General features: G+C 40.7%; 1 protein-coding gene and 1 pseudogene across 1 annotated transcript in view; one reads left to right on the forward strand and one right to left on the reverse strand.

Moving 5' to 3' along the window:
• Positions 1–13084, reverse strand: part of NUFIP2 (nuclear FMR1 interacting protein 2) — a 31297-nt gene extending 18213 nt beyond the window's left edge. Inside the window, exons 1-2 of the mRNA XM_040455405.1 lie at positions 12638–13084; positions 5712–7436 (exon numbers count right to left, since the gene is read on the reverse strand). Coding sequence (XP_040311339.1) covers positions 5712–7436; positions 12638–12950 — 2038 coding nt within the window. The 5' untranslated portion in view covers positions 12951–13084. The remainder of the gene's footprint in view (positions 1–5711; positions 7437–12637) is intronic.
• Positions 13085–19544: 6460 nt separating this feature from the next.
• On the forward strand, positions 19545–20797 carry LOC121017378 (40S ribosomal protein S3a-like; annotated as a pseudogene).
• Positions 20798–26708: the final 5911 nt, after the last annotated feature.

A 26708-nucleotide genomic window follows, 5' to 3' on the forward strand; every position in this document is an offset into this window, starting at 1 on the left:
TTTTTTTTTTAATAAAATAAACTTTAAGTAACTTCTATTCCCAACATGGGGCTCCAACTCATGACCCTAAGGACTGACTGAGGTGCATGCTCTACCAACTGAACCAGCCAGGCACTCTGGTAACAGCTTATTTTCAAGTAAATTTGACTCAAGTACTTAGAAGTCATCACCTTTTCAGGAGATGCTTAATGAACTCTTCACCCCATCAATTTCAATCTTACATTCCCAATTTGGAGCTAAAGACTAAACAGAACTGTCTTGACCACCTCTAAATACACATGTTAGAAACTTGGAGCTTGAGGGGTTTTGTTCATTTCTACTGCTATACTTATTCTAATCCAGTTTACTTTTAAGGTAAAATATCAAATTCAAGTTGCTCTGAATGAAACTGCTACTACTAAGATACTAATAGACAATTTCTGCTGTTATAGCATGGATGGTTACTTCCCTCACCTTCAGGAGGTAAGCTACTAAAATCTGAGGATTAAATTTTACCTTCCATAAATTCCTGGTAAGCTACCTTTTTGAATAATACCAAAGTAAATTCATAATTATTACACTCATAAAACACACTTAATGAGAAATCAAGCATCTTATATAGATACTAAAATGGTTAAGTCACTGGCAAAAGAAAGGATCTCACAACCATATTAAATTACTTGTTACAAACATTCCTATATGTCCCATATTAGAGAGGACAGAAAAAAGGATCCTTCCCCAATCTAGGAAATTGAACTAGGGCTGAAACCAAAGTCAAATCTGCAGGCAATTGTTAATAAGATTGTAAGATAGCTGTGATGCCATAAGCAATCATGGAGCAAAATGCAGTAAAGGTGAAAATATTTCTTCAGCATTGTGTTTAAAGGAGAAAATTTAGTATTCAGATTCTATGAACAAAAGTCTAAACTGTATACATAATCCCCCTCTCCCTTTTATGGACTAACCATAACTTGTCTCCTGTCTCATCACACCCTGTACATATAAGAGGTATTTACCAGTTTCTTCATTCATAAACCCAAAAACCTTCTTTTTAAAAAGTGAATGTTTATTTTCAGGTAAATAATACATTCACATTGACTGCAAATACAAAAGGGAAAACCTTTTGTCATTTCTCTGCCTGAACTATTTATTCCAAGAGTTCATCAGAAAAATGGCTTTCAATATACCCAACAAATTGGCCACAATAACCTACCAGAAAGCAGATCTGTAAGTCAATTACTTAATACTAACTCAACTTTTATTTCTTAAAGTTTACTTTTTATTTTGAGAGAGTAAGGGAGTAAGCAGGGGAGGGGCAGAGAGAGGGAGAGACCGAATCCCAAGCAGGCTCTGTGCTATTAGCAAGGACTCCAGTGCAAGGCTCAAACTCATGAACCGTGAGATCATGACCTGAGAGTCGGATGTTTAACCCACAGAGCCACCCAGGTGCCCCTCAACTCAATTTCTGAAACACTGTAGTACAACCTGATAGAATAAAACAAAGACTGATATAGTTATAAATTAGGAAACCCAGGCTTAAAAATGACAACTGATCTTTTCAGGTACACAGGAACTGGGAATAGCAGTGTTAAAATCCCTGTGTTTAAGTTACTTCCATCTCACCAGCCTATCACTGATATCGAGCAGCTCCCCCACTGCCTCCAGACTGATCTGATGATCTGGCAGCAACTTACCTTCCTTCTCTTTTCTATTTCCTCACCACATCCAAAGCGGATCCCTTCCAACATTTACATCTACTCAGGTTCTCCAACTTATTATCTTCCTCTTCTTTGCATTTCCCCACCCATCAAAACCCAGTTTAAATGATGCTGCATCAATGAAAACATACCCTGCCTGCACTTACTCTTCCCACCTTTATTCCATTAGAAATTCTCCCTCCATTGAAAGCTTCTAGTTATTTATATCCACGACACTCAAATCTTGCCTTATAAACTTGTGTATTGTTTTCTCCTCTACTTAAGCTCTTCAAAGAAAAAGACTCACCCTGTCAAAATCTTCCTCAACTAAGCAAAGTACTTTGCCTATAATAAGTACATCTTAAGGGAAAGGAAAACACACACACACACACACACACACACACACACACACACACACAATTATTACTGCACAACTGTGGCAGAGGAAAGAAAAAAAGGATTAAGCTGATGAAAGCTCTCTAGACTCAGGAGTTCCCAATCCTAGCAGGCAATTAGAACCACCTAGAGTTAAAATACATTTTTATTCCAGGGTGTAGCCTAGATCTAGTGAATCAAATAATTTATGCCAATAACCTATGGAAGTAACAGAGAAATAAATTTTTAAAATTTCATGTAGTAGCTTAGTGTTACCTCAGGGATATTTTATACTAGATAACTTTGATGTTAACTCACCTCAACTATCAAGAATTATCTTACCATATTCATCTCCCTCGCATCTCTATATGCTGGGTATAATTTACCTATCAAATTATCTTTTTTTTTAAGTTTGTTTATTTATTTTGAGAGAAAGAGCAAGCACGAGCAGGGGAAGGGCAAAGAGAGTGGGAGAGAATCCCAAGCAGGCTCTGCACTGACAGACCAGAGCCCAACACAGATCTTGAACTCAGGAAAAGCGAGATCATGACCTAAGCCGAAACCAAGAGTCAGACACTTAACCCAGTGAGCCACCCAGACGACCCTCAAATTATTTTTTAATGAATATTCCAAAATAGCAAGATGTTAACATAAATACGTACACACACACACACACACACACACACACACAAATAAATGCTTTTTGAATGCTTGATAACCTTCAGTGCAGTATTAGGCATGATAAATCAACCCGTTTAAACGAACACTTTGACCAAACACACAACTCACATCAACCTACCTTATTTCAACAGACTTGGCTTCAAATGACTTTTTCAAATCAATGACTTCAAATGATTATTTCAAAATCAAAGATTCACCTCAAAAAGTTAGGGTCTAATGTTAGAAGCCTTTGAAAGTAAATGTTTTAAAGAAGGCAACAGTTCTGTCTTGGGTATGTGCATTAAAAGCCATCACTCTAACATAACTAAAGTGTCAACTAGCAAAATGTTAGGATACCGGGAATTTGTTTTTGAAACTCCTACCAAAAGAAGTGTGAAGGTAGATAGGTGAAACAAGAATGACAATGCTATTTAAATGTTCAGGCTGGATGAGGAGTCCACTGGGGTTCGTTACAGGTTCCACTTTAGAGTATAAATCAAATTTTATAATCAATTTAAAACTTAGAATATAATTTTTTTCATAATCAACTTAAAAAGGTATCACTTTAAAGTTTGCCTCTTAAGTGCCACTTGAAATCAAAAGAAAATAGGACCTACATCTCACAGTCAATATTAATACTGCTATGTAATGGTACACTATTCCCCCAGGTAATAGAAAGATTAACCCTCTTGTTTCTTAAAACTTTACACCATAACGTGTCAAAAGGTAAAAGAAAAATCCCAAGAACTAGAATTCTCATCAATCCCTTTTTTATGCCTCATTGTATCTTTTTTTCATCTCAATTATACTGAACAGATTTTTTAAAAATCTGCAGTACTTCTAAGGCTGCAAATAATGTTTAACCTAAAAAATGCAGTATTCCTACAGAACTGATACCAAGCACGTTCTTACCTATTTCCAAATAAAATTGAAGGACTTATTTTTGAAGTTGGGAAGTATGCAGAGAACTTCCATTTCTAAGCTTAACTTTAACCAAGAGATTACTTTTGAACATTTAAAGAAAAGACTACACTGAAGGTACAAGAAAATACAGGTGGCCCTTTTAAAGGATATTCCAATAAGCCCAACTGATTATTACCTCCTTTAGAGTTTAAGACAACTTAAAAATAATAAGCCAGCCTTCACTTATGAAAAAGATCTTCAGATCTTCAAAAGGTTGTGATTTAAAACAAATTCAAAGAAAAGAGAAATTAATGATCTAATGAACCATCCACATTTGGCAGTAATTCAAAGAACCTGCCACTTTGGGACCTAACTGAACTGAACATTATTTGTTGGGGGTTGGGGGGAGGCTGGGCAATCAATATCAATTTAATTTCAATATCCAAATATAAAAGTCAAATTGATGCACTCAACTAAAGTATTTCAGTAATGCCAGCAAAACTAAATATAAACTGCATCCACATTGATACCACTGATTTCACATCTAGTTAGCCCATCTATAGGGAAAACGCACACAGAATACCTAGTAATAAATAGAAATTAATTTCCCATTTAAAAAGGCCTGCAATTCTTCATAATAAAAATCTATATAAAACCACCAGCCAACCATTTAAGGAAACCTGTCCCAGAATTTTTCGCATGTTGTGGAAGAATATAACCAGATATCCTCTCAGGTTCACACAATGACCACCAGTACAAAATACACAGGTAAAATTTCCCAATGGTCTCTGGAGGGCAGATGGCACGGAAAATAACACCAAAAACACCAACTCCCCCAGCAGGATTTAACTTATAATTGACAAGTCTTAAGAAACTAAGCAATTGTTTTGCCTTAACTTTCCTAAAAACATCCATTTCCTGGTTAACTCATTTACTTCCAAACAGCAGTGCTGGAGAAAAAAGTTAAGACAGGTAATTTCATCTGCCAGGATTTCTGCCCCTAAACTGCCACAAGGCAATACTACTACTTACTCCCATTTTTTAAAGGAAGAAAAATAGAAAAAGTACATCTGTTCATTTTACTAAATGTCTTCCAGTTTGCAGATAAGGAAAGGTATGAAGAGAGGTAATTTGCTTAAAAGTCACATAAATAGCTTTGTTATTCATCTCTGAGGCAGTGATTGTTCCAGGGAAAATATGGGAATTACCTCATCTCCACTTAGCTGATATGCTGCCCCTTCCCTGCAGTTCCAAGTCACTGCCTAAATGAGCCACTGTTAAAAATCGGAATGTGCAGCATGTATTAGGTGTGTGTCTGCACGCGTGGGGTATAGATTTCTATTAGAAGAGGGAGAGATGGAAGTGTTCCCAATAGCACTGAGGTTTTAAACATCATTCATTAAACCTCATTATTTGCTGTAGGGATTTAAATAAGTTATACCATACAGCAAATCTTTAAGATACAAATAAACCATATTCTAAAAAACGTATTCGCATGGAACTTGAAAGATACCGGATTCCTTTCTTAACATAGGCTTTGGGGCTATGAAAAGTACAGACCCCAAGAGCCTGGTTCCTACAATGCTCATTGGGCTTGCCACTGCAGTTGTCTAAATTATTTTCTATTCCCATTCAGCACCCAGAAAAAATAGTTTGACACTCCATCTTTTTGGACTCCTCCTCATTTTACACAAATTAGAAGAATCAAATGAGCTAATAAAGAAGTGTATGATATAAAAAGCAAAAAAGAGGGGACATCTGTTCAAAGAAGTTTTAAAAATAACAAGAGAAAATATAATGTCCTCCCTTTAGGCACCACCCCATTCCTCTTCACTATTTCAAACAGGTAGGAAGTCAACTATACTTGTAAATATGAAAAGAAATGTTTTAAGTCGAAAAGTGAACATTCCTTCTAAGTAGTACTATTTCCAAAGACCCTGAATAGTTTATCAACTGCTTATCCATGGTTATTCTTAATTTAGTTCTAAGTCTTGAAGAATCTCATAGTAATTTCCAAAATGCACCCTTAACACAATAGCTTATAAATGTATACTAAATTGAGCAGGAAGAATCTTCATATAGGAACAAATGAGTTACCTTTAGTGTGATATACAATAGCAGCCCTCAGGTCAAAAGAACCCCAGCTATCATTTCTTTCTAGGCCTCTCTGGTATCTCTGTTCTTTGGCGGAGCCTAACAAAGTGTTCGTAGGAGACGCCAGAGGATTTTGATTTTCTATCTCGTAGTCCTTTGAGAGAAACACTAAAGCACCTTGACTACTGGTGTCTGCTTTTTGCAGATCACCTATATGACTGGGTTCCAAGGATAAGGCTCCACTCTCATTAGTAGTCCCAGATTTTAAAATGCTACCCAGAACTTGAGGACTAGTCCGTTTTTCCAGCTCATAAGCCTTGGGAAACACAGGATGCTCAGTTCCTGAGGGGATTATTTCAGCACCCTGTGAAACCAAAGTGGCAGGATATTCCCCTTGAAATGTCACCTCCATCACTTTATGATCTGATGATTTCCCAATAACAGTCTCAGGGCCAGCACTGGGCTCATTTATAAAAGATAAACCCCACTGATTCTGGAAGATATCCCCCAGGTTTTGCTGATCTGTCTGAGAGGGTAGATCCACTTGTGCTGTGCTCAACAGCACAGTTTGCATATTTGAAGGATAGATGAAAAGGCTAGATTTAATTTGTTCAACAGCTGCTGAAGTCAGACTCATGTCCTGGAGAACTGAATCAGTCCCAGAAGAGATGGGTGTTAGAGTATTAGCAGCAGTAGTTAACAGTGGCTGACCCCCTGGAGAATACACACTTGCATCAGTCCCTGCTAAAACAGGCCCATTAGAAAAGTTGGCCGAAGTAACAGATTTCAGCGCTGACATTGGGACCTGGGATAACCGACTTGAAGACTGGGTCTGAGTTTCCCCAGCAGATGACGAAGAGGATGAAGATGAAGATGGTGACACAGAAGAGTTCTGTACAGTTTTGTTGAGGTTTTCCTTAACTTTGCTTGCATAACTTATTTTAGGAACTATTTTAGCACTGCTATTGTCCACTGGAAAAACTGGGGGTGGTTTAAATAGGGTCCAAGAGTCCTCTTTGGAGGTAACAGCAGAAGCGTGTTTTCCTTTGGGCCGATCATCAAACTTTTTGCTGCTCACACTGGGTTTAATATCAGAGCTTTTCCGCAGCATATCACCCACAGCAGGTTTTCCTCGATTTGTTCCTCCAGGCCCAGTTTCATACTTCCAAATGGGCTTCGAACTATCTACTCGATTTCCCTTTTGTTCACTGTAGTCAGGCTTGAAAGTTTCAAGTCCCTGTTTTAAGGTTGGGACACTGGTCTCTTGTTGCATTATTTTGTCCTGCACTAAATTAAGGTTTTCACATCCCTTGGCACTATTGCGCCTAGCTTTCCTTTTTTTAGGAGTGGTATATCCGCTCTCAGATCCACTACCATCATTATCTGCTCCTTTGCCCATATAACCATTAGTAATATAGCCAGAATTATTTGTTACAACACCATTTGGAATTGCTACAGTATCGGTCTTCTCTACAGACTGGTTCTCTCCAGATTTATTTTCGTAAGACTTCCCATTCTTTTTGTCCATACTGTTCTTCTGAATGAAATTCCTGGTTTTAATTCCTGCTTTCCCAAAGGTGTTGGCCTTTACAGTCTGCTTCAGATTAGTGTCTACAATTTGTTGGTTGCCATTGAGGACCCTGGAAATAGGGTTGGTAGCTTCATCAGAACCCAGGCTCTTTAAAGATATTTCTCTTTCTCCAGCATTACCATTTAGTTCACCATAGCCTAGAAAAGGGGAAAAAGAAAGGTTTTGATTTACAATTACAAAACATAAATTACAGTACTACCTGACATTTAAAGACTATTTACTATGTGCTAGACACTATGCTATGAGCATTAGCTTTACTATGTTTATTATTTCACAACTATGAGAACACTTGTCACCCCATATTACTGATTAGAAGTCTGCCAAGCAAGAAACTGAACCAGCTGGGATTCAAACCGAAGTCTGAGGTCAGAAAGAACAAGACCTCTTAAGCAGTATGCCATAATATCTCTCACCTAACAAAATCAACTTCCCCACTGTTCTCACAAGGCTGCTATAAAAATTCCTTTACAATTAACATCAGAGCTACCCTCTGGGCACAAATCAAGTTATACTGATACAGTAACTGTATGTATTTCAGGGAAATTAAAGAATCCCTTTCTATGAAACCACAAATGACTGGCAGTCACCACAAGCAGTTTCTACTGCATTCTGCTGAACAAAAATCTAACAATTGTGAACTTTTTCTAAAGTAGTCTTGAATCTATTTTGACAATTCCCAGACATTAGATCATACTGTTAATGTATGAAACCAGACCACCTATGTACCAATATTTCTAACTCCTCTAATATATATTTTCTTCATTTTACATCTGGGTAAAAAAACTCTCAGAGAAATTAACTTGCCTAAGTCAGATAACTGGAAACCTGAACTCCAGTCAGCCTGGAACATGGTTTTCTATCACTAAGTAATACTTCCTACACAAGTGATGCTGTAATAATTACTAACAAAACTACAATGAAAGGTATCTAATTTAAAAACTGCTACATGTTCAAGCGTAATTTAAGACCTTCAACTGCCATAAACAGTTCATCACTCTACATTATTCAATTGGTAACAACCATTCCCATTTCCCTACCAGTAAAATAGAGATATTACTTATCTACCTTTTTATGAAATGTTCCCAAAAGCATTTTGAGGTCATTAGAAACATAAATAGAAGGATGCATATTCATTTAAGGCAGCTTTCAGAAGGGTGTCCAATAAGACCAAGTTAATTTACATTTGTCACTTTCGTTCATCCTTGTGGTCCTTTAGCCTATGAAGGCTAAAAGGCATGTGAACTTGTATAGTCTTATTTTGAAATTTTGTTTTAATTCCCAATTTGGTATAGATATAACTCATAAAAGCTCTTCGTGCATTTTAAAAGCATAAGGGATCTAGGGGCGCCTGGGTGGCTCAGTCAGTTTAGTGTCTGACTCTTGGTTTCAGCTCAGGTCATGAGCTCACAATTTGTGAATTCAAGCCCCAAGTTGGGCTCTGCACTGAGCACGAAGCCTGCTTGGGATTCTCTCTCTTCCTCTCTCTGTTCCTCCCGGCTTGTGCTTGCACCCTGTGTGCTCTTTCTCTCACTTTCAAAATAAATAAATGTAAACTTGAAAATAAAGGGAAAAAAAGCATAAGGAATCTAAGATTTTTTTTTTTTTAAGTTTCAGAATCACTGCTTCAAAAGAATGTGATATGGAACAGAACATAGTCTGGGAAGATTCACAACAGGATTTACTATTAATTTTAAGGCACTCATTTTGTATCAGAGAAAGGACACTAAAAATGAACAAATAAGGACATTTTATTCCACTGTATTAACTTTCAGAAAATAATTCAAGAAAATATACTTAAGGCATAATCATTCCTAAGTCTGAACCATACAAAACTTGTACCATAAAATAATTTTGTTTTAAAATTTGTTTTAGAGACAGGAGCATGCACAAGAGAGCAAGCGCTCGCATGGTGGAGTTGGGCAAGGGAAAGAGAGAATCTTAAGCAGGCTCCACCCTCAGTGTGGAGCCCCCATGAGGGGCTGATCCCACAACCCTGAGATCCTGACCCAAGCTGAAATTAAGAGTCAGACACTCAACTGACTGAGTCACCCAGGCACCCCCACCCCCGCCAAATAGAATAGAATATAATAGAATATAATGGCTGCTGAAAAGAGCTTTGACAGTCAATCAAGTCAAACTTTTGGTGGAAAAATTCTAACCACACAACTACTGAAGAAAGAAACTACTAAAGAAGAAATCTCTGCTTAGGTAGGATGTTTTCTGAAAGGTTCTTTTTTCTTTAGAGAAGCAGCAAGTTCCTAAACAGGAGCTCTCAACGTTAACATATACAAGTTTACCTGTATACAACTCTAGACCAAAAAGAAAAACATACTATTTAACATGCTAACAAGCTAAACAAAGTTTTGTACTCTTGAGCCCATTAGTCATAACTTTCTCAAAGGTAAGTAAACAGTCTTAAACACAAAAAAATTCAGTGTCCAAATTGACTTGGACCAAAGCCAAGATTTTTAAGTGAACCAGGATATTCTTTCCTAAAATTACTAGTATTTAGTGGCTCCGATATCAGAAATCACCAATTTTGTAACAGCTCAGAGCCACTATACTCCCAAGTTTTAATAACAAAAAAACATTTTTTCATTTAACTACTTAAAATTTTTTCCATGGCAACTTTGTTGGTATGCAAAAAGTGTACCAGAGACATTTTCTTTTTAAAACTTAGGTATTTAAGAGAAATGCGACCACCACAGAATTACTGAGAGAAATCACAGGGCTCTTTGCACTTTTATTATTTAGGTTTGCCATGCTAATACTACTTCAAATGGACTGTGCAAAACTTGAGTCCTGATAAATCTCGCTTTTGGATTAGAAACCGAAATTAGTGAACACATTTGGCCCTCTCTTGCGCCCTCTTCTGGATAAAGAAAACAGGTTCCTCTTTATAGGTTTGTGGGTAATGGGTCATAAAAGCCCACTTCAACATACAACAGATATATTTCAAAAACCCTCCTAAGTTTTCTTAGTAAATTAGCATCATATATGTTGAAGCAACAGTATTGTGACCAGGCCACACACATAAAAAACTGTTCATCCCAAATTGTTTACATTCTCTCAAAACTGCCAAGCCCAGTTTCCCCTCTTTATTCTCTTCCAGGACAAGACCTACTGATTTGAAGGACGCCACCTTGAATGGTTCAGGGGCTGCTTCTATACGTAGAGACAACAAAATAAAATTTTCGAATCTGAACAGTAATACTGTTTGATCTTCCAAGCAACGATAATAAAATAAGATTTTCTTATCTCTAAGTTGAAAAAGACCTAGAGTTAAAAGATTTAGTGTTGTACACTTTCTAATAGTTTTTAAACTGTTCCAAATCCGTTAAGATTAAATACTGAATACATTTACATGTTCATTGCTACAGCACGCCATCATCAGTCCCTACCCCCCCAAAGTGGAAAGTCTGATATTCCAATTTCAGTCTTTAAATTAAAGCAATTTTCCTCCAGCTCTCAGTAACTGCTTGCATTAAATTTGATAGCCTGGGTTTAACATCCATTTTCTTATTACTCCCTTCATTTTTATAAAGAACCTTCAATTTGGTAAAAATCTGCCTGGCAACAAACTTTTAAGTTCATTTCTTCTCAGATGTTTTCTAAAATGACTTTCACCCTCAATTTAACATTTGTTAGAACCAAGCATTTGGGGTTCGGTATCAGTTTAAAAATAGAAAAACACCTTTCCTTTTAACATGGAAAAAAAGCCTCGTCCGAGACAAGATGGTAGTGAACCAACCTCATGGATGGGCCACCGCGGTTCTTCCTTAAGGACAAGAAATAGGGGTCAAAAAACACCTCGCCCTCTTCCCCTATCCAATCATTTTCCTAATCGCTCTCCCTGAAAGCACTACTTAGGCCCAGAGGGTAAATGCTGGGGGGCTGGAGGCCGCCGGAACAAGCCTTTTTTTTTTTTTTTCCTTTTTTTTGTAAAAATGAGCTGCTAGAAGGAAAGGGCCCAAGTGAAAGCCTGAGAGGCGGAGTCGTGAGCGAACCTGGCAGGAGACGAGGTTCCTGTGGCAGAGAAACTCGTGACCGGGGAGCCTGGTTCCCGCTGGGTACCCCACCCGGCCTTCAGGCACCGCCTCTACCCAAAATGTATCCCCCCCCCACCCCACCCCCAGCCCTCCTGCCCCACGGAGCGCCGCGGCCACCGCCCGCGGCCTCCTCCTCCCGCGGCTCCACTTCGAGGCCGGCTCCCCGCCCGGACCACCCGCGCCTCCCGCCGCACCGGGAGCGGGAAACGCGGCCGCCGGCGCGCGGGGCCCGGTGCAGGCCGCTCCCCTCGTGGCCGCTTCCCTCCCCCACCCCAACCGCCCCCGCCCCTCACCCCAGGGACCCGCCCGGGGCCGCGCGGCCGCCACCGGGTTACACAACCCGGCCGGCGGCGGGGGGAGGGGCGGCCGCGGGCCGGGGGCGACTGCGCCCCCGCAATGCGGGGGGGCAAGGCGACCGCCGGTGGGGATCCCGAGCCCCCCAGCTCCGCCGCGCCGAGCGCCCCTGGACACCCTTCCCCCTCCGCTCTTCAGTGGGCCGGAGTCGGTGACAGGAATCGGCTTCCAACATGGCGGACAGGAAGCGGCCCCGCGAGGAGGAGAGAACATTCCAGCCGCGCCGGCTCTGGGGGGAGCGGGCCCGGGGCGCCGGCCTCGGGAGGAGGCGCGAGGGCACACTGCCGGATCCGGTGCCCAAAAGGGGCGTCTAGAGGTGGAAATAACCCAAGAAACGGGGGTCCCGGCCACCCCCCCCAGACGGGGAACCCCAAGGCCACAGGTGGGCTTGGGGTGGCGGGTGAGGGAGGACACTTCCTCAACTCTGCCCACCTACCCTCGCCTCGCCGTCTGCAAAAGGATCTCGCGACACCACCCGAGTCGGAATTAGGTAGGCCTTCTTGAGAAACACCCCGAAGGCTTTTTGGTGGGGGGGGGGGAGGCTATGTTCACCCCAACTCAGGGCCACCAAATTTAGGTTCCTCCAGGGCCTCACGAAGGTAAACGAGAAAGGAATAATGAGGCCAGATTTCCAAGGCCGACCCTCCGGGTCTCCCTCTGGCCCGGGCGGGGGCCGGGAAGGTCATACTGGCCTGGTTGGGCCTCTCCCATGCTGAGGGGAAGGAGAGGGCGCTGCAAACCCCGCGGCCTGGCTCGGGCTTTGGGAGAATGGAAGGGGGCTTCCCCAGACCCGCAGGGCACAGACACACACACACACACACACACACACACACACACACTGCTACCGCGTCCGCGCTTTCCAGATCCAGCCCCACCCCCATCTTCTCTACCCCCCACCTCCATTCCCCTTCCCCCACTCGTCCTCCCTCCCAGACCTGTTTTCTTCTTCGGCGTTTCCTGGTGCTGCTGGAGGGCGTGTTTCTGCTCATGTTTCAGCGCCTTTGGCTGGGCCTTGGGACTGCCCTCGGCTCCATGCTGCAGGTACTGGTGAGGCTGCTGGTGATGGTGGTGGTGATGGTGGTTGTGGCTGTGGTTGTAGAAATAATAATGGTGGTGGTGGTGCGGCTGCTGTTGCTGCTGCTGTTGCTGCTGCTGCTGCTGCTGCTGCTGCTGCTGCTGGGGGTGATGGTGCGGGTGGTGGTGGCTGTGATGGTGCTGAGGCTGTGGCTGGCCGGGCTTCTCCTCCATTGAAAGCGGCTGGGACTCCCTGGCTGAGGCTGCGGGCTGCTGCACCGTCAGGATCTGAGACTGCTTCTCAGGGCACACTCAGTATATCTGAGCGCGTCTAGCCAGCGCACTGGTTAACCGAGCGATTCTGCGAGATTGGCAGCGGCGCTCCAGCAATCAGGAGACAGGCTGCGCCGCAGGCCCCGCCCCTAGCCCAAATCCTCTTTCCTTCCCCTTCGCCACTGCCTCCTGGCCAACGCCACTTACCCTGTGCAACCTCACAGGGCCGGGCTTTCAACGTCAGCACTATGGCTCTCTCTTCTGTCGCTTTCTCTCCTTCACCGCGCATTCTGCGAACAGCACTTTCTACACTCCTCGCCCGCAAGCAAACTCACGTCGAGTGTAGCAGATTCCACTGGCGATTCCACTGGCAATTCCACTGGCTCTGGGAGTCATCTGTTGGTTTTGCAGCTCCTGGAATCTGTTGGCTTTTTTTTTTTTTTTTTTTACCCTTTTCCGGGTAACCAGAGGGGAAGCTCAGTTCCCTTAACCCTGAGACCACTAAAGGGGCAATACAAAAAGAGGAAATAAATGCATTTAAAAAAAAAAAGAAAGAAAGAATACAAGAGCTTCACAATCCAGTAGATCATTTTGTATTCTGGATTCATTTTGCTTTGTATTCATATGCTAATCTCTTCCTTTCCACGAAGGGATTATAGGGTTCCACAATGGGGTATCTGTGTAATTTTCTAAAAGGGCACAAAGGGTTTAAATCATTGTTTCTTTGTAGTTGGAGGCAAGGGAGAGCGGGAGGAATGAAAATCTAAAATCTACAGTGAAGTAGTTTTGTTGTTGTTGTTGTTGTTGTTGTTGTTTTTAACTCTGCAGGTGAGGTCAACTGTAGAACCAAGATAAGTTTTAGAATATGTGGTTTCAAGAGCGAAAGACAGGGGAAAGGGCACTTTAAACGTTATTGAGTTAAAAATAATTGCATGTATGGAAAATATTGGAATTTAAAAAAATACTCTATTGCTTTTGTAATGTTGATTTAATTTATCCTGCATTATTACATCACAGCCTGATTTTTTTTAAAGCAAATGTTAGTCCGGAACATTGTGACAGTGATTACTCAGGAAGGAAGAAAAGGGTTTTGTTGGGAAGGGGCACACTGGTACCCTTTGATAATACTTTATTTCTTGACCTCGATGGCGATGATCCATATACTTGCTTCATAATTATTTCTTAAACTGAATATATATATATATATATACATACACACATACGTATATGTATAATACACTATTCTCAGTGTGTGTTCTTTGAGCGGATTTTTTTAATTTAGCATAAGATGTGTATGATTTACCATTTTAACCATTTTTAAGTTAACTAGAAGTAGGTATATTCACATTGTTATGCAACCATCACAACTGTCCGTCACCAGAACTTTTTCAACATCCCAAACTGAAACTCTGCACCCATAAAACAACAATTCCTCCACTCTCCTCTCCCCCATCCCCTTTTAACCAATATTTCATTTTCTGTGTCCGTGATACCTTATACCACAGACAAGTGGAACCACACAATATTTATCCTCTTGTGTCTGGATTATTTCACTTAATATGTCTTTGACGTTCATCTCTGTTGTGGTATGAATCAAATTTTCCTTCCTTTTCAATGCTGAATGATACCCCATTGTATGTATATGCCACATTGTGTTTATCCATTCATTTGGCAATGGGCACATGGATAGTTTCCTCAATGTATATTTTACAGTTTTTGAAACTGGCTTAGGGGGCAAGTGGCTGGCTCAGTCAATGGAGCATGCAACTCTTGACCTTGGGGTTGTGAGTTCGAAACCCACATTGGCTGTGGAAATTACTTAAAAATATAAATAAATACTGGAGTGCCTGAGTGGCTCAGTCGGTTAAGCATCTGACTTTGGCTCAGATCCTGATTTCACAGCTCTTGAGTTTGAGCTTTGCGTCCGGCTCTGTGCTAACAGCCTGGAGCCTGCTTTGGATTCTGTGTCTCCATCTCTCTCTGCCCCTCCCCACTCATGCTCTGCCTCTCTCTTTCTCTCAAAAGTAAGTGAACATTAAAATATAAATATATAAATAAGTGGCTCGACTTCCCATAGCAGGACAATATTAAAGGAGTAAAGAGGGGTGCCTGGGTGGCTCAGTCGGTTAAGCATCTGACTTCAGCTCAGGTCATGATCTCACGGTTTGTGGGTTTGTGGGTTTGTGAGTTCGAGCCCCACGTCTGCCTCTGTGCTGACAGCTCAGAGCCTGGAGCCTGCCTCAGATTCTGTGCCCCTCCCCCACTTGCACTCTGTCTTTTTCTCAAAAATAAATAAACATTAAAAAAAATTTTTTTAAATAAAGGCATAAAGAAGCTTTAAAGGAAAAATTTGTGCTCTGAAATTAATGAATGTCAGCATAAAAGCATAATTAGAAGGTAAAAGCCTTTTTACAACAGCATATGTCACTGAATCCAACCATGACCAGCTCTTGACTTGTTTACAGTAAGGATTGGCTTTGCCTTGCAAAATTTTGAAGAAAGACCCCTTTGGGGTGTGGTGGGGAGTACATTTACCCAAATTTGAGAGCTAAAACCCCAATAATAACATCATAACAAATAAGTCTTTGCCATTGAGCAATATTCCACCACTTTCTCATCTATTAAAGAAGAAATAAAAGTGTATATAAAAAGAATTATGTTGATAGGGCTTTATATTCTTTGCTAACTTAGACTTTTAGTTGGAAGGCCAGAATTCTTGAGTTCTAACTTCTCTTTCTACATTTTCCACATTACAGTTGCAGGCAAACCAAAAGCATTTATTCTGACTTATCACACCTTAGCCGGACTTACTTTCTTCACATACATTGTATGAATTTTCGGAAATTAAGTCTTGCTTTCAGGTGCTTTAGTTACTGTGAATGTTGCCTTAGTGGCATGTAGTAGTATGGAGAAAGGCTTGGGATATAATGTAAGAAAAAATGCAGAATATTAAATTCTATGTACACTAGCATCATAACCTTGTAAAAACATGAATATTTTAAAATAAGTATGGAAGGGGCACCTGGGTGACTCAGTCGGTTAAGTGTCTGACTTCAGCCCAGGTCATGATCTCATGGTTAGGTTCATGAGTTGAAGCCCTGCATCAGACTCACTGCTGTCAGTGCAGAGCCTGCTGGGGATCCTCTGTCCCCCTCTCTCACTGCACCCCCCCCAACTGCTCACACTGTCTCTCTCAAAAATAAATAAACATTAAAAATATAAAGTATGGAAATATAACAGGAGAATGTGTACCTTCTCTTCCACCTGAATTTTCTAAAAGTTTGATGTGAAATATTTGAGATTTGCCATGTATTTGAAAATGATAATGCTATAATATCAAAGATAATAATTGTAGGGCTAACCTCAGTCAGTTGAGCATCTGACTCTTGATTTTGGATCCTATGCCCCTCTCCCCAGCTAACACTCTCTCTCTCTCTCTCTAAAATAAAACTTAAAAAAAAGAGTATACTTAATTCATTTTTTCAATAAAATGCATCTGCATTAAAGAAGAAAATATACCAAGTCTGGTAAAATTATGGATGCTTCTTTTTCCTTTTCTCTATTTTCCAAATGTTCTGTTATGTAGTTATTACTTTTCATAATAGCATTATTTTTATTTATTTTTGTTTTTTCAATGTTTATTTTTGAGAGAGAGAGAGAGAGAGAGAGAGAGAGAGAGGGAGAGACAGAGCATGAGTGGGGGAAGGGCAGAAAGAGAGAGATACACAGAATCTGAAGCAGGCTCCAGACTCTGAGCTGCCAGCACAGAGCCCGATATGGGGCTCGAACTCACAAACCCATGAGATCATGACCTGAGCTGAAGTTGGATGCTTAACCAACTGAGTCACCTAGGCACCCCGCATAATAACATTATTTTTAAAAATTAAAGTAATAAAAAATTGAATCTGCACCATCCTATGAAATTCATTTTACAGTATATTGTACCTACAGTCAATGTGGGAAGTTGTAAGGAGATAGGAGGTTCCTATGTGTGGTAGGTTAATGTTTTAACTATTGCTATAATCACAGTTGCTAATATTTATTGAGCATTTACTATGTGCCAGGAACTGTACCAAGTATTTATCTTGGTGTTCATTGTAAGTCTTAAGGTAGATATTAAGCCCATTCTACAGATGAGGAATTTGAGGCCTGAAGACATTAAGAGACTTGCTTATAATTAAAAGCCACCAAATTTATAGCAGGGACTGAAATAGCTTCCAGGTTGGCTGGATAGAAAGAATATCTAACCCTATCAAAGTGTGATGTACATTTCTAAAATTTTAGTACATCTTTGAAAAACATTCAAGTTATATCATAACCACCAAGAAGATGGTATCTGGTTTACAGAGGCAGATCCATACCGCAAAGCTAATGAAAATTCACAGCCCTTCAATGCACAGGCCCATCTAAGGCCCTGGAGGGGCCCTAGAAATGGCCTTTTGAAAGAGCTCGATATTTCTTCATTATTTTGTAAAATTTGTTAAAGCAATATATTTTTGTATTTTATTCCTTAATGAGGAAGGGCTCCCCAAACCCAGGAGTACCCAGGTTAACAGTCATTTGGGAATCTGACTCAGAAGTGTTGTAACCTCAGAGGTATTTTGAAAGATTATAGTCATATTTTATAACAATATGGAGAAATGTTGGCAGTATAACTCAAGTGCAAAAAGCAAAGTAACAAATTATATGTACACATTATTATTGCATATAAAATATGAATTCAAGGACTATCAGAGAACTTGAAAAATGAAAGCAAAAAGCCTTTTATTCATTTGTTCATTCGCAAATATTTATTAGGCACTTTTTTTTAAAGTTTGTTTATTTTGAGAGGTGGGGGGAGCGGGAGAGAGAGAATCCCAAGCAGTCTCCACGCTGTCAGCACAGAACCTGATGTGGTGCTCAGTCTCATGAACTGTCAGATCACGACCTGAGCCAAAATTGACAGTCAGATGCTTAACCAACTGAGCCACCCAGGTGCCCCCAATTAGGCACTTTTGAGGTACCAGGAATTATGCTTTTTGTTATTTGGGTGTTGTTTGCTTTGTTTCGTTTCATTTTGCTTTGTTTAAATGTTTATTTATTTTGAGACAGAGAGCACAAAAGAGCAAGCTAGAGGCCAGGGGAAGGGGGGAGAGGTGGGCAGAGAGTGAAGGAGAAAGAGAAAGAATCCCAAGCAGGCTCTACACTGTCAGCATGGAGCCTAATGTGGAGCTCCATCTCACATACGGTGAGATCAAGACCTGAGCCAAAATCAAGAGTCAGACACTTAACCCATTGAACCACCCAGGCACCCCTCATTCTGTTTTTTTTGTTTATTTATTTATATATTTAACTAATATCTGCACCCAAAGTGGGGCTCGAACTCATGATCCCCAAGATGAAAGGCCACATGCTCCTCTGACTGAGCCAGCCAGGTGCCCCTTGTTTTGTGTTTTCAATCCATTTCTCTTATTAACACAGTTTTGCATCTTGGTTAAATATATCTGCAAGCCTGTCTTAATTGTCAAAGGGAAACCACTTTTTACATACCTTTAATCTTACATTTTGTGTGCTATGACAACTTTAAGAGATACAGAAATATTTAAGTCTCTGGACCTCAGTTTTTTCCTGTCTAAATTATGGAGAATGGGTAAAGAGGCCTCCAAATTTCTTCCCACTCTAACATGTCATGATCATAACTCTGCACTTTCTTCCCAGATTATCCCTTTATTTCATTATAATAAAACTATACAACAGCAGGAAATTTAGCTGATAAAAGTTAAGTTTTCAACTGTAACAATTGATTATAACTTTACAGAAATTATAATCAGAAACAATATTATGTTATTTTATATAAATGGAAATTGGCTCTCTGATGATAGTTCCAGTTTCAAAATGGGGCAAATCACTGGTAACATCCACTGTTTTATTTCAGCAGGGAAAGAATTTTATTCATGTATATTTCCTTTAGATCTTAATATTTTTGCCTAGAGACACTAACTTCAAAAAACTTTCAAAGGAATTGAACAGAGGTATGGGTAAATTAGGTTAGTCTTTTAATAACTGGAATATGACAACTTTTCCAAATATGAAAGTTTTCAAAAATGACAGTTTGCTTTTATGAAGAGTATTATGAGAAAAGTTTGAGGGAGAAGCTACAGCAGAGTGGTATAAGTTTTGTAGTCAGAAATGAGATAGGATCCCTATTCTAAAACTGCTTAGATTAGTGACCTTGTTTGGGCAAATTATTTAACCTCTTTAAACCTTAGTTTACTCAGTTGAAAAATGGAAGTAATATTAATGCCTAACTCACAAAATGTAGTGAACTTTAAGTAAGATAATATAAACAAAGTTGTTGAGTATAGTGTTTATAATATTAGTAAGTGGTACTAAATATTAAATGTTACTGATACTAAATTATTAAATATTCGATATATAAAGGTAAAATCTCAGATATATTTCATTAAAGAAACTGAGTTTCAGAGAATTCAATTAGCAAGTTAACCAAGAATAGAGTGTTTTCCCCAATTTTTGAAAGGATAGGCAAATAGCTCTGTTGGCTCTCTGAGCAACACCATGGCAGTAGGCAAGAATAAGCACTTTAAGAAAGGCAGCAAAAAGGTTGCCAAGAAGAAAGTGGCTAATCCATTTTCTAGAAATATTGGTATGATGTGAAAGCACCAGCTGTGTTCAATATAAGAAATAAAAAACACTGGTCTTGAGAACTCAAGGAATGAAAATTGCATTTCATGGCCTCAAGGGTCGAGTTTTTGAAGGAAGCCTTGCTGATCTGCAGAATGATGAAGTTGCATTTAGAAAATCCAAGCTAGGGGCGCCTGGGTGGCTCAGTCGGTTAAGTGTCCGACTTCGGCTCAGGTCACGATCTCGCGGTCCGTGAGTTCGAGCCCCGCGTCGGGCTCTGGGCTGGTGGCTCAGAGCCTGGAGCCTGCTTCCGATTCTGTGTCTCACTCTCTCTCTGCCCCTCCCCCATTCATGCTCTGTCTCTCTCTGTCTCAAAAATAAAAATAAAGGTTAAAAAAAAAATTTTTTTTAAAGAAAATCCAAGCTAATTACTAGGATGTTCAGGGCAGAAACTGCCTTACTTCCATGGCATGGATTTTACCAGTGCCAAATGTGCTCCGTGGTCAAAAAATGGCAGACCATAACTGAAGCTCAGGTTGATGTCAAGACTATCGATGGTTATTTTCTCTGTCTATTCAGTTGGTGGTTTTACTTAAAAACTCAATAATCAGATTTGGAAGACCTCTCCCGCTAAGCACCAATAGGTTTGCCAAATCCAGAAGAAGGTGATGAAAGTCATGACCTGAGAGGTGCAGACAAATGACTTGAAAGAAGTGGTTAATAAACTGATTCTAGGGGCACTGGGTGGCTTAGTCAGTTAAGTGTCCAGCTCTTGACTTCGTCTCAGGTCATGATCTTGCAGTTGGTGAGTTCGAGCCCCACACCGGGCTTTGTGCTGACAGCCGGGAGCCTGCTTGGGATTCTCTTTCTCTCCCCCTCTCTCTCTCTGCCCCTCATCCTCTTGTATGGTCCATTTCTCTCTCTCAAAATAAATAAATAAACTTGAAAAAAATATTGATTCCAGACAGCATTGGGAAAGACATAGAAAAAACTTCCCAATTGTTTTTTCCACTCCATGACACATTTGTTAGAAAAGTGAAAATGTTGAAAACCCTAAAGTTGTACTAGGAAAACTCATTGGGCTTCATGATGAAGGTGGTAGTTCTGAAAAAGCTGCTTCAGATGAGACAGATGCTGAAGTTGAACAAGCTAATAGCAATAAGCCACCAGTCCAAGAAGCTGTTTAAAATTCAGACTTTTGGGGCACCTGGCTCAGTCCATAGAGCATTTGACTCTTGATCTCAGGGTCATGAGTTCAAGCCCCACATTGGATGTGGAGCCTACTTTAAAAAAAAAATTGTTTAAAAAAAAACATTAAAATTCAGACTTTTAATGTGACAAAAGTCATTAGTAATGTTAAAAAAATAGATAGGCAAATGCTGTCAACTGAAAGCAGTAGTATATTCAGTCTCAATAGCAGTCCTCTCTGAGCAGCAGGCTCAGAGCTGACTTTCATTTTCTTCTCTTTTGCTTCGCTATTTTCTCTAAATGTTATATGTTGAGCATTTATCCCTTTTGTGAAAAGAAGAAAGTGTCTTTAAAAAATTAATGAATTCAACATCCAACTATCCTGTGAACATTAATCCCCCCCAAAAGACCAAGAGAATTGATATGCCATTTTGGATTCCTTTTTGAGTCCCCAGTAGATGAAATGAATTTAAGTTTGAAATAATCAATACATCTGCAGTTGTCAGTATGTATACTCAGTTTGTTGGAGTCCATAATTAGATGCATCCAGAAGTTGTATAAAAGGTCACTCCCTAGGGGAGCCTGGGTGGCTCAGTCGTTTAAGTGTCTGACTTCAGCTTGGGTCATGAACTCACGGTTTGTGAGTTTGAGTCCTGCATCAGGCTCTGTGCTGACAGCTTGGAGCCTGCTTTGGATTCTGTGTCTGCCTCTCTCTCTGCACCTCCCCTGCTCATGCGCTGTCTCTCTAAAATAAATAAATGTTAAAAAATAAAAATAAATATGGGCACCTGAGTGGCTCAGTCAGTTAAGCGTCCTACTTTGGCTCAGGTCATGATCTCACAGCCCGTGAGTTTGAGCCCCGTGTCGGGCTCTGTGCTGACAGCTCAGAGCCTGGAGCCTGCTTCAGATTTTGTCTCCCTTTCTCTCTGCCCCTCTCCCATTCTCCCCCCACCCCTCTCTCTTTCTTTCTCAAAAATAAATATTAAAAATCGGGGTGCCTGGGTGGCTCAGTCGGTTGAGCATCCGACTTCAGCTCAGGTCATGATTTCACCCTCTGTGAGTTCGAGCCCCGCGTTGGGCTCTGTGCTGACAGCTCAGAGCCTGGAGCCTGTTTCAGATTCTGTGTCCCCCTCTCTCTCTGACCCTCCCCCATTCATGCTCTCTCTCTGTCTCAAAAATAAATAAACATTAAAAAAAATAAATAAAAATAAAATTTTAAAAAGGTCACTCCCTGAGAAAAAACAAGTGGTAAGACTCTGCATAAATTGGATGAAATTAACCACTAATAGGGAATCTAGTCAGCATGATTAGAATGTCTAAGAAGCTATAAGAAAATAAATAGAATAGACATGAAAACTACAACATATCAATTTTATTCCCCCCACCCCATTCTCTTTTGGTGTTTTAAAATTAGTATTTCAGAAGTTATATGATTGGTATTATGTTAGTTACATATTGCTGTGTAACAATTTACCCAAAACCTAGTCGTCTTAAAACAAGCATTTATTATCTCATCATTTCTGAGGGTCAGGAATTCAGTTGCTGCTTAGCTGAGCGCCGGCTCACGGCCTCTCCTGAAATTGCTGGGAGGTTCTGCTTCCAAGCTCACTTACGTGGTTCTTGGTAGTATTCAGTTCTTCAGGATGTGTTGGACTGAGGACCTCAGTTCCTCACTGGCTGTTGCCTCTCCATAGGCAGCTCAGGACATAGCAATTGTCTTCCCTCAGAATCAACAATAGGGGGCGCCTGGGTGGCTCAGTCCGTTAAGCGTCTGACTTCAGCTCAGGTCATGATCCCATGGTCAGTGAGTTCCAGCCCCGCGTAGGACTCCGTGCTGACAGCCCAGAGCCTGGAGCCTGCTTAGGATTCTGTGTTACCTCGCTCTCTGTTCCTCCCCGGCTCATGCTCTGTCTCTCTGTCTCAAAAATAAAATAAAACATTAAAAAAAATAAAAAATAAATAAAAAGAATCAACAATAGAACAAGAGGGAGCCCTCCAGATGAAGCCACAGTCTTTTTGTAACCTATTCTCAGAAGGGACATCCCATCACTTCTGCTTCATTTTATTCATTCGACGTGAGTTCAACCTACACAGAAGGGGGGAGGAACACAGGAGGGTATGAATACCACACTCTCATTGAAGGTCATCTCAGAGCCTGCCTACTGCAGAGATAAAAACATCCATCAAACTTATTCTGCTTGCTTTGATGTCATCACCTAGCTATATTCTGAATATAATCTCATATATGACTTGCCTTTAAGGTGAGAAAGTACACTAATAGCACACACAAGTTCCTCATTATCTTTACATTAGTAAATATTCTTTTTTTTTTTTAAGTTTATTTCCTTCGGGGGGGGGGGGGGAGAGAGGGGGAGAGGCAGGGAGAGAGAGAATCCCAAGCAGGCTCTGCCCTGTCAGTGTAGAACCTGATGTGTGGGGCTCCATCTCATGAATCGTGAGATCATGACCTGAGCAGAAACCGAGAGTCAGATGCCCACCAACTAAGCCACCTAGGCGCCCTAGGTATATATTTTAATAGAGCTATCACTGTAGAATTTGATGTTGTGTTGGGAGAAATGTTTCTTATATCTAAGTTTGCTGACACCCAAGTAACTCAACCCAAGTTAAGTTACCTGCCTGGCCCATGAAGGCATTTTATATTTGCATTCCTATTTTCCAAGGAGGCTTCCTTCCTGGCAGCATACATTGGCCCTCTCAAGACAGGACTATAGCCCTGGGCCTGGTCACAAGTTTTGGTTCAGTACTTAGTAAATTAGTAAATATTCTTAACCACTTGAATTTTGTCATTTGCTCAGGTCAGGAGCTCACAGTTTGTGAGTTCAAGCCCCACACTGGACTGTCTGCTTTCAGCGCAGAGCCCAGTTCGGGTCCTCTGTCCCCCTTTCTCTCTGCCCCTACCCCTCTCACACATACACATTCTCTCTCTCTCTCTCTTTCAAAAATAAACATTTAAAATACATATATATATATATATGTGTATATATATATATATATATATATATATATATATACCTATTTACCTTAAGAACTGGGGAACTTAATTTCTCAGTCTAATATCTGCCTTCAGTTTAACTAAAAGATAATCTGATATACACTCTCAATCCTCAATCCTATCTTTTCACATAAGGTAATCTTTACTCTTTTGCCAGATAAGATGCTATTCATAGGTTCCAGGGATTAGGACATGTACACATCTTTTTGGAGGCGACCATTCATCCCACAACAGGACATTGTAAAGAATTTTAAAATAATAGTAAAACTGACTAAATGTCAGTCTACTTTTTATTATTACCATGTGCAGGCAATTTCAAGCAATGTCAGTGATAAAATACTCCCCATGGGAGCAGCCCACTCCCCACACCCCCCTACTTTTGGTGGGCCACCATTGAATAGTTCAATGTAAGCTATTCAGCCTGCCTTAACTTTTCAGGACCAAGCACCGGATAAAACCATTTGGTGGATCATCAGTGGCCAGTCGCACCCCCTCATCTTGACATGACTGACTTAGGAATCAACTTAAGCAAATGTCACCTACTCAAGGAACATCTCCCTAAATATCTAGACTCGAAGTACCACCTCCCACTTATTTCCTGTATTTGTTCCTTTCACAGCACTTGCCACACTTTGTAGTTATTTCGTTTGTAGATTAATTTTTTTTTCCATCTCCTTTATTAGTCTGTAAGCCCCAAGTCCCGTATGTCTTATTCTTTGAGTTATCCCCAGAGCCTAACACATTGGTAGGTGCTCAATATATGTGTAGTTACCACTGCATTCTCCCCAGCTCGTGGGCTACCAGTAAAGCGGACTCGCTAAACATTGAACGAATTATTCTTTCTTCATTTCACGCCCATTACTAAAAAGAAATAGCCACTTGTCTAAGACTGGTGACATAGAGAACTATTTATCTCCATAATTCAGAAACAGCTGCAGCGTCATGGATCTTAGTAGAGTTTTCTCCTCTTCCAAACTCGAATTCAGGCGTGATTAGGAATGTTTTATTCTGAAAAATTCAGAGTTATCCTAAGACTGAATCATAGAATAAGATACAAATACAGCACTAACATTATGAAGAGGACCTACACATTTTGTCCCAGCGGCACACTAGAAATGACAAGAATCCAGCCAGTAGCCCAAACTTACCAAGTTCCACAGATAAAGCATCCATTTCCTCTTCAAACCACGTGCTCCTCTCAATCTCCTTCAGTATTTCTTTTAGTAGCACAACTATTCACCTGGCTAGTTCTCCAGGCTTAATCTTCAGCTCTCTTTTCTTCTCTCTTTACACTGTCTTCCTAGGAGACCTCACCCATCTCCAAGACTCAAACAATAACCATCAGGGTTATTCCTGATGTATGGCCTCAGTCCTCTCCCCTGAGCTCCAGACACACAACTGCCTATTTGTTATACCTTCTTCATTATACCACAGGCATTTCAAGCTTATCATGTCCAAAAGCAAACTCTTGTTTTTTCCTCCAAGCCCCTTTCTCTCTGAGCTTCTCCATCTGTAATGACACTGCCATTCACCAGTGGCTGAGTCCAGAAACCCAGGCGTTTCTGGGTTCTTTGACTCCTCTCTTTCTCTAATCCCCCACAGTTAGATCATTCACAAGTCCTATGAACTCTGCCTACAAATATATTTGAATTGCATTTGCTTCTTTCCATCTGCACTACTTCCTAGTCTAAGCTACTGGTCTCTCTACTTCCATTCTTAGCAAAATAGGTGGGGTAATCTTAACATATAAATCCCATCATGGCATTTCTTTCCAAACTCATGTTATGTCATTCTCTGCTCAACCACTGTATTATAACCATCCATTGTGCCTTTCAGTTCTTTGCACAAGTCAAGAACCTCAGCACATTCTGTTTCTTCTGGTGTAATTATTTCTCCTCCAGCTTTTCCCATAGCAGGTTCCTTCTCATTCTAAAACTTAATGTCAGCATCACTTCATAGATTCCCTTCCTGGCCTATTGAAGCAGATCTTTCCTCCTCTACTCTTATTTGTGTTTACTTTATCCTATACATTTCCTTCCTGTCACCTTCTCCCAATTAAAATACTTGATTAGAGGGGCGCCTGGGTGGTTCAGTCGGTTAAGCATCCGACTACGGCTCAGGTCATGATCTCACGGTTCGTGAGTTCGAGCCCCACGTGGGGCTCTGTGCTGACAGCTCAGAGCCTGGAGTCTGCTTTGGATTCTGTGTCTCCCTCTCTCTCTGCTCTTCCCCAGCTTACGCTCTGTCTCTCTCTCTCCTTCAAAAATAAGTAAAAACATTAAAAAAAAAATACTTGATTAGAGAAAAGTGTGGGGGGGTGGGTACCTGGGTGGCTCAGTGGATTAAGCTTCCGACTCTTGGTTTTGGCTGAGGTCATGATCTCAGTTGGTGAGTTTGAGCCCCGCATCATGTTCTGTGCTGACAGCACGGAGTCTTCTTGGGATTTCTCTGTCCCTCTCTCTCTACCTGTCCTCAGCTTGCTCTCTCTCAAAAAATAAATATGGAAACACAATTTTTAAAATTAAAAAAATAAATAAAATAAAATAAACTTAAAAAAATAAAAAAAAGGGGCGCCTGGGTGGCTCAGTTGGTTAAGCATCCAATTTCGGCTCAGGTCATGATCTCACGGTCCGTGGGTTCGAGCCCCGTGTCGGGCTCTGTGCTGACAGCTCAGAGCCTGGAGCCTGTTTCAGATTCTGTGTCTCCCTCTCTCTGTGACCCTCCCCCGTTCATGCTCTGTCTCTCTCTGTCTCAAAAATAAATAAACGTTAAAAAATTTTTAATAAAAAAAATAAATAAAATAAAAAATAAAATACTTGATTAGTCTTCCCCACTAGATTTGACACTACATGAGGACAGGAACTGTGTCTTGTTTACTGATGTATGTCTAGCTCCTA

The sequence above is a fragment of the Herpailurus yagouaroundi genome, unplaced genomic scaffold (genome assembly GCF_014898765.1).
Source record: "Herpailurus yagouaroundi ecotype Mexico unplaced genomic scaffold, PumYag 215, whole genome shotgun sequence".
In the NCBI taxonomy this organism is placed as follows: Eukaryota; Metazoa; Chordata; class Mammalia; order Carnivora; family Felidae; genus Herpailurus; species Herpailurus yagouaroundi.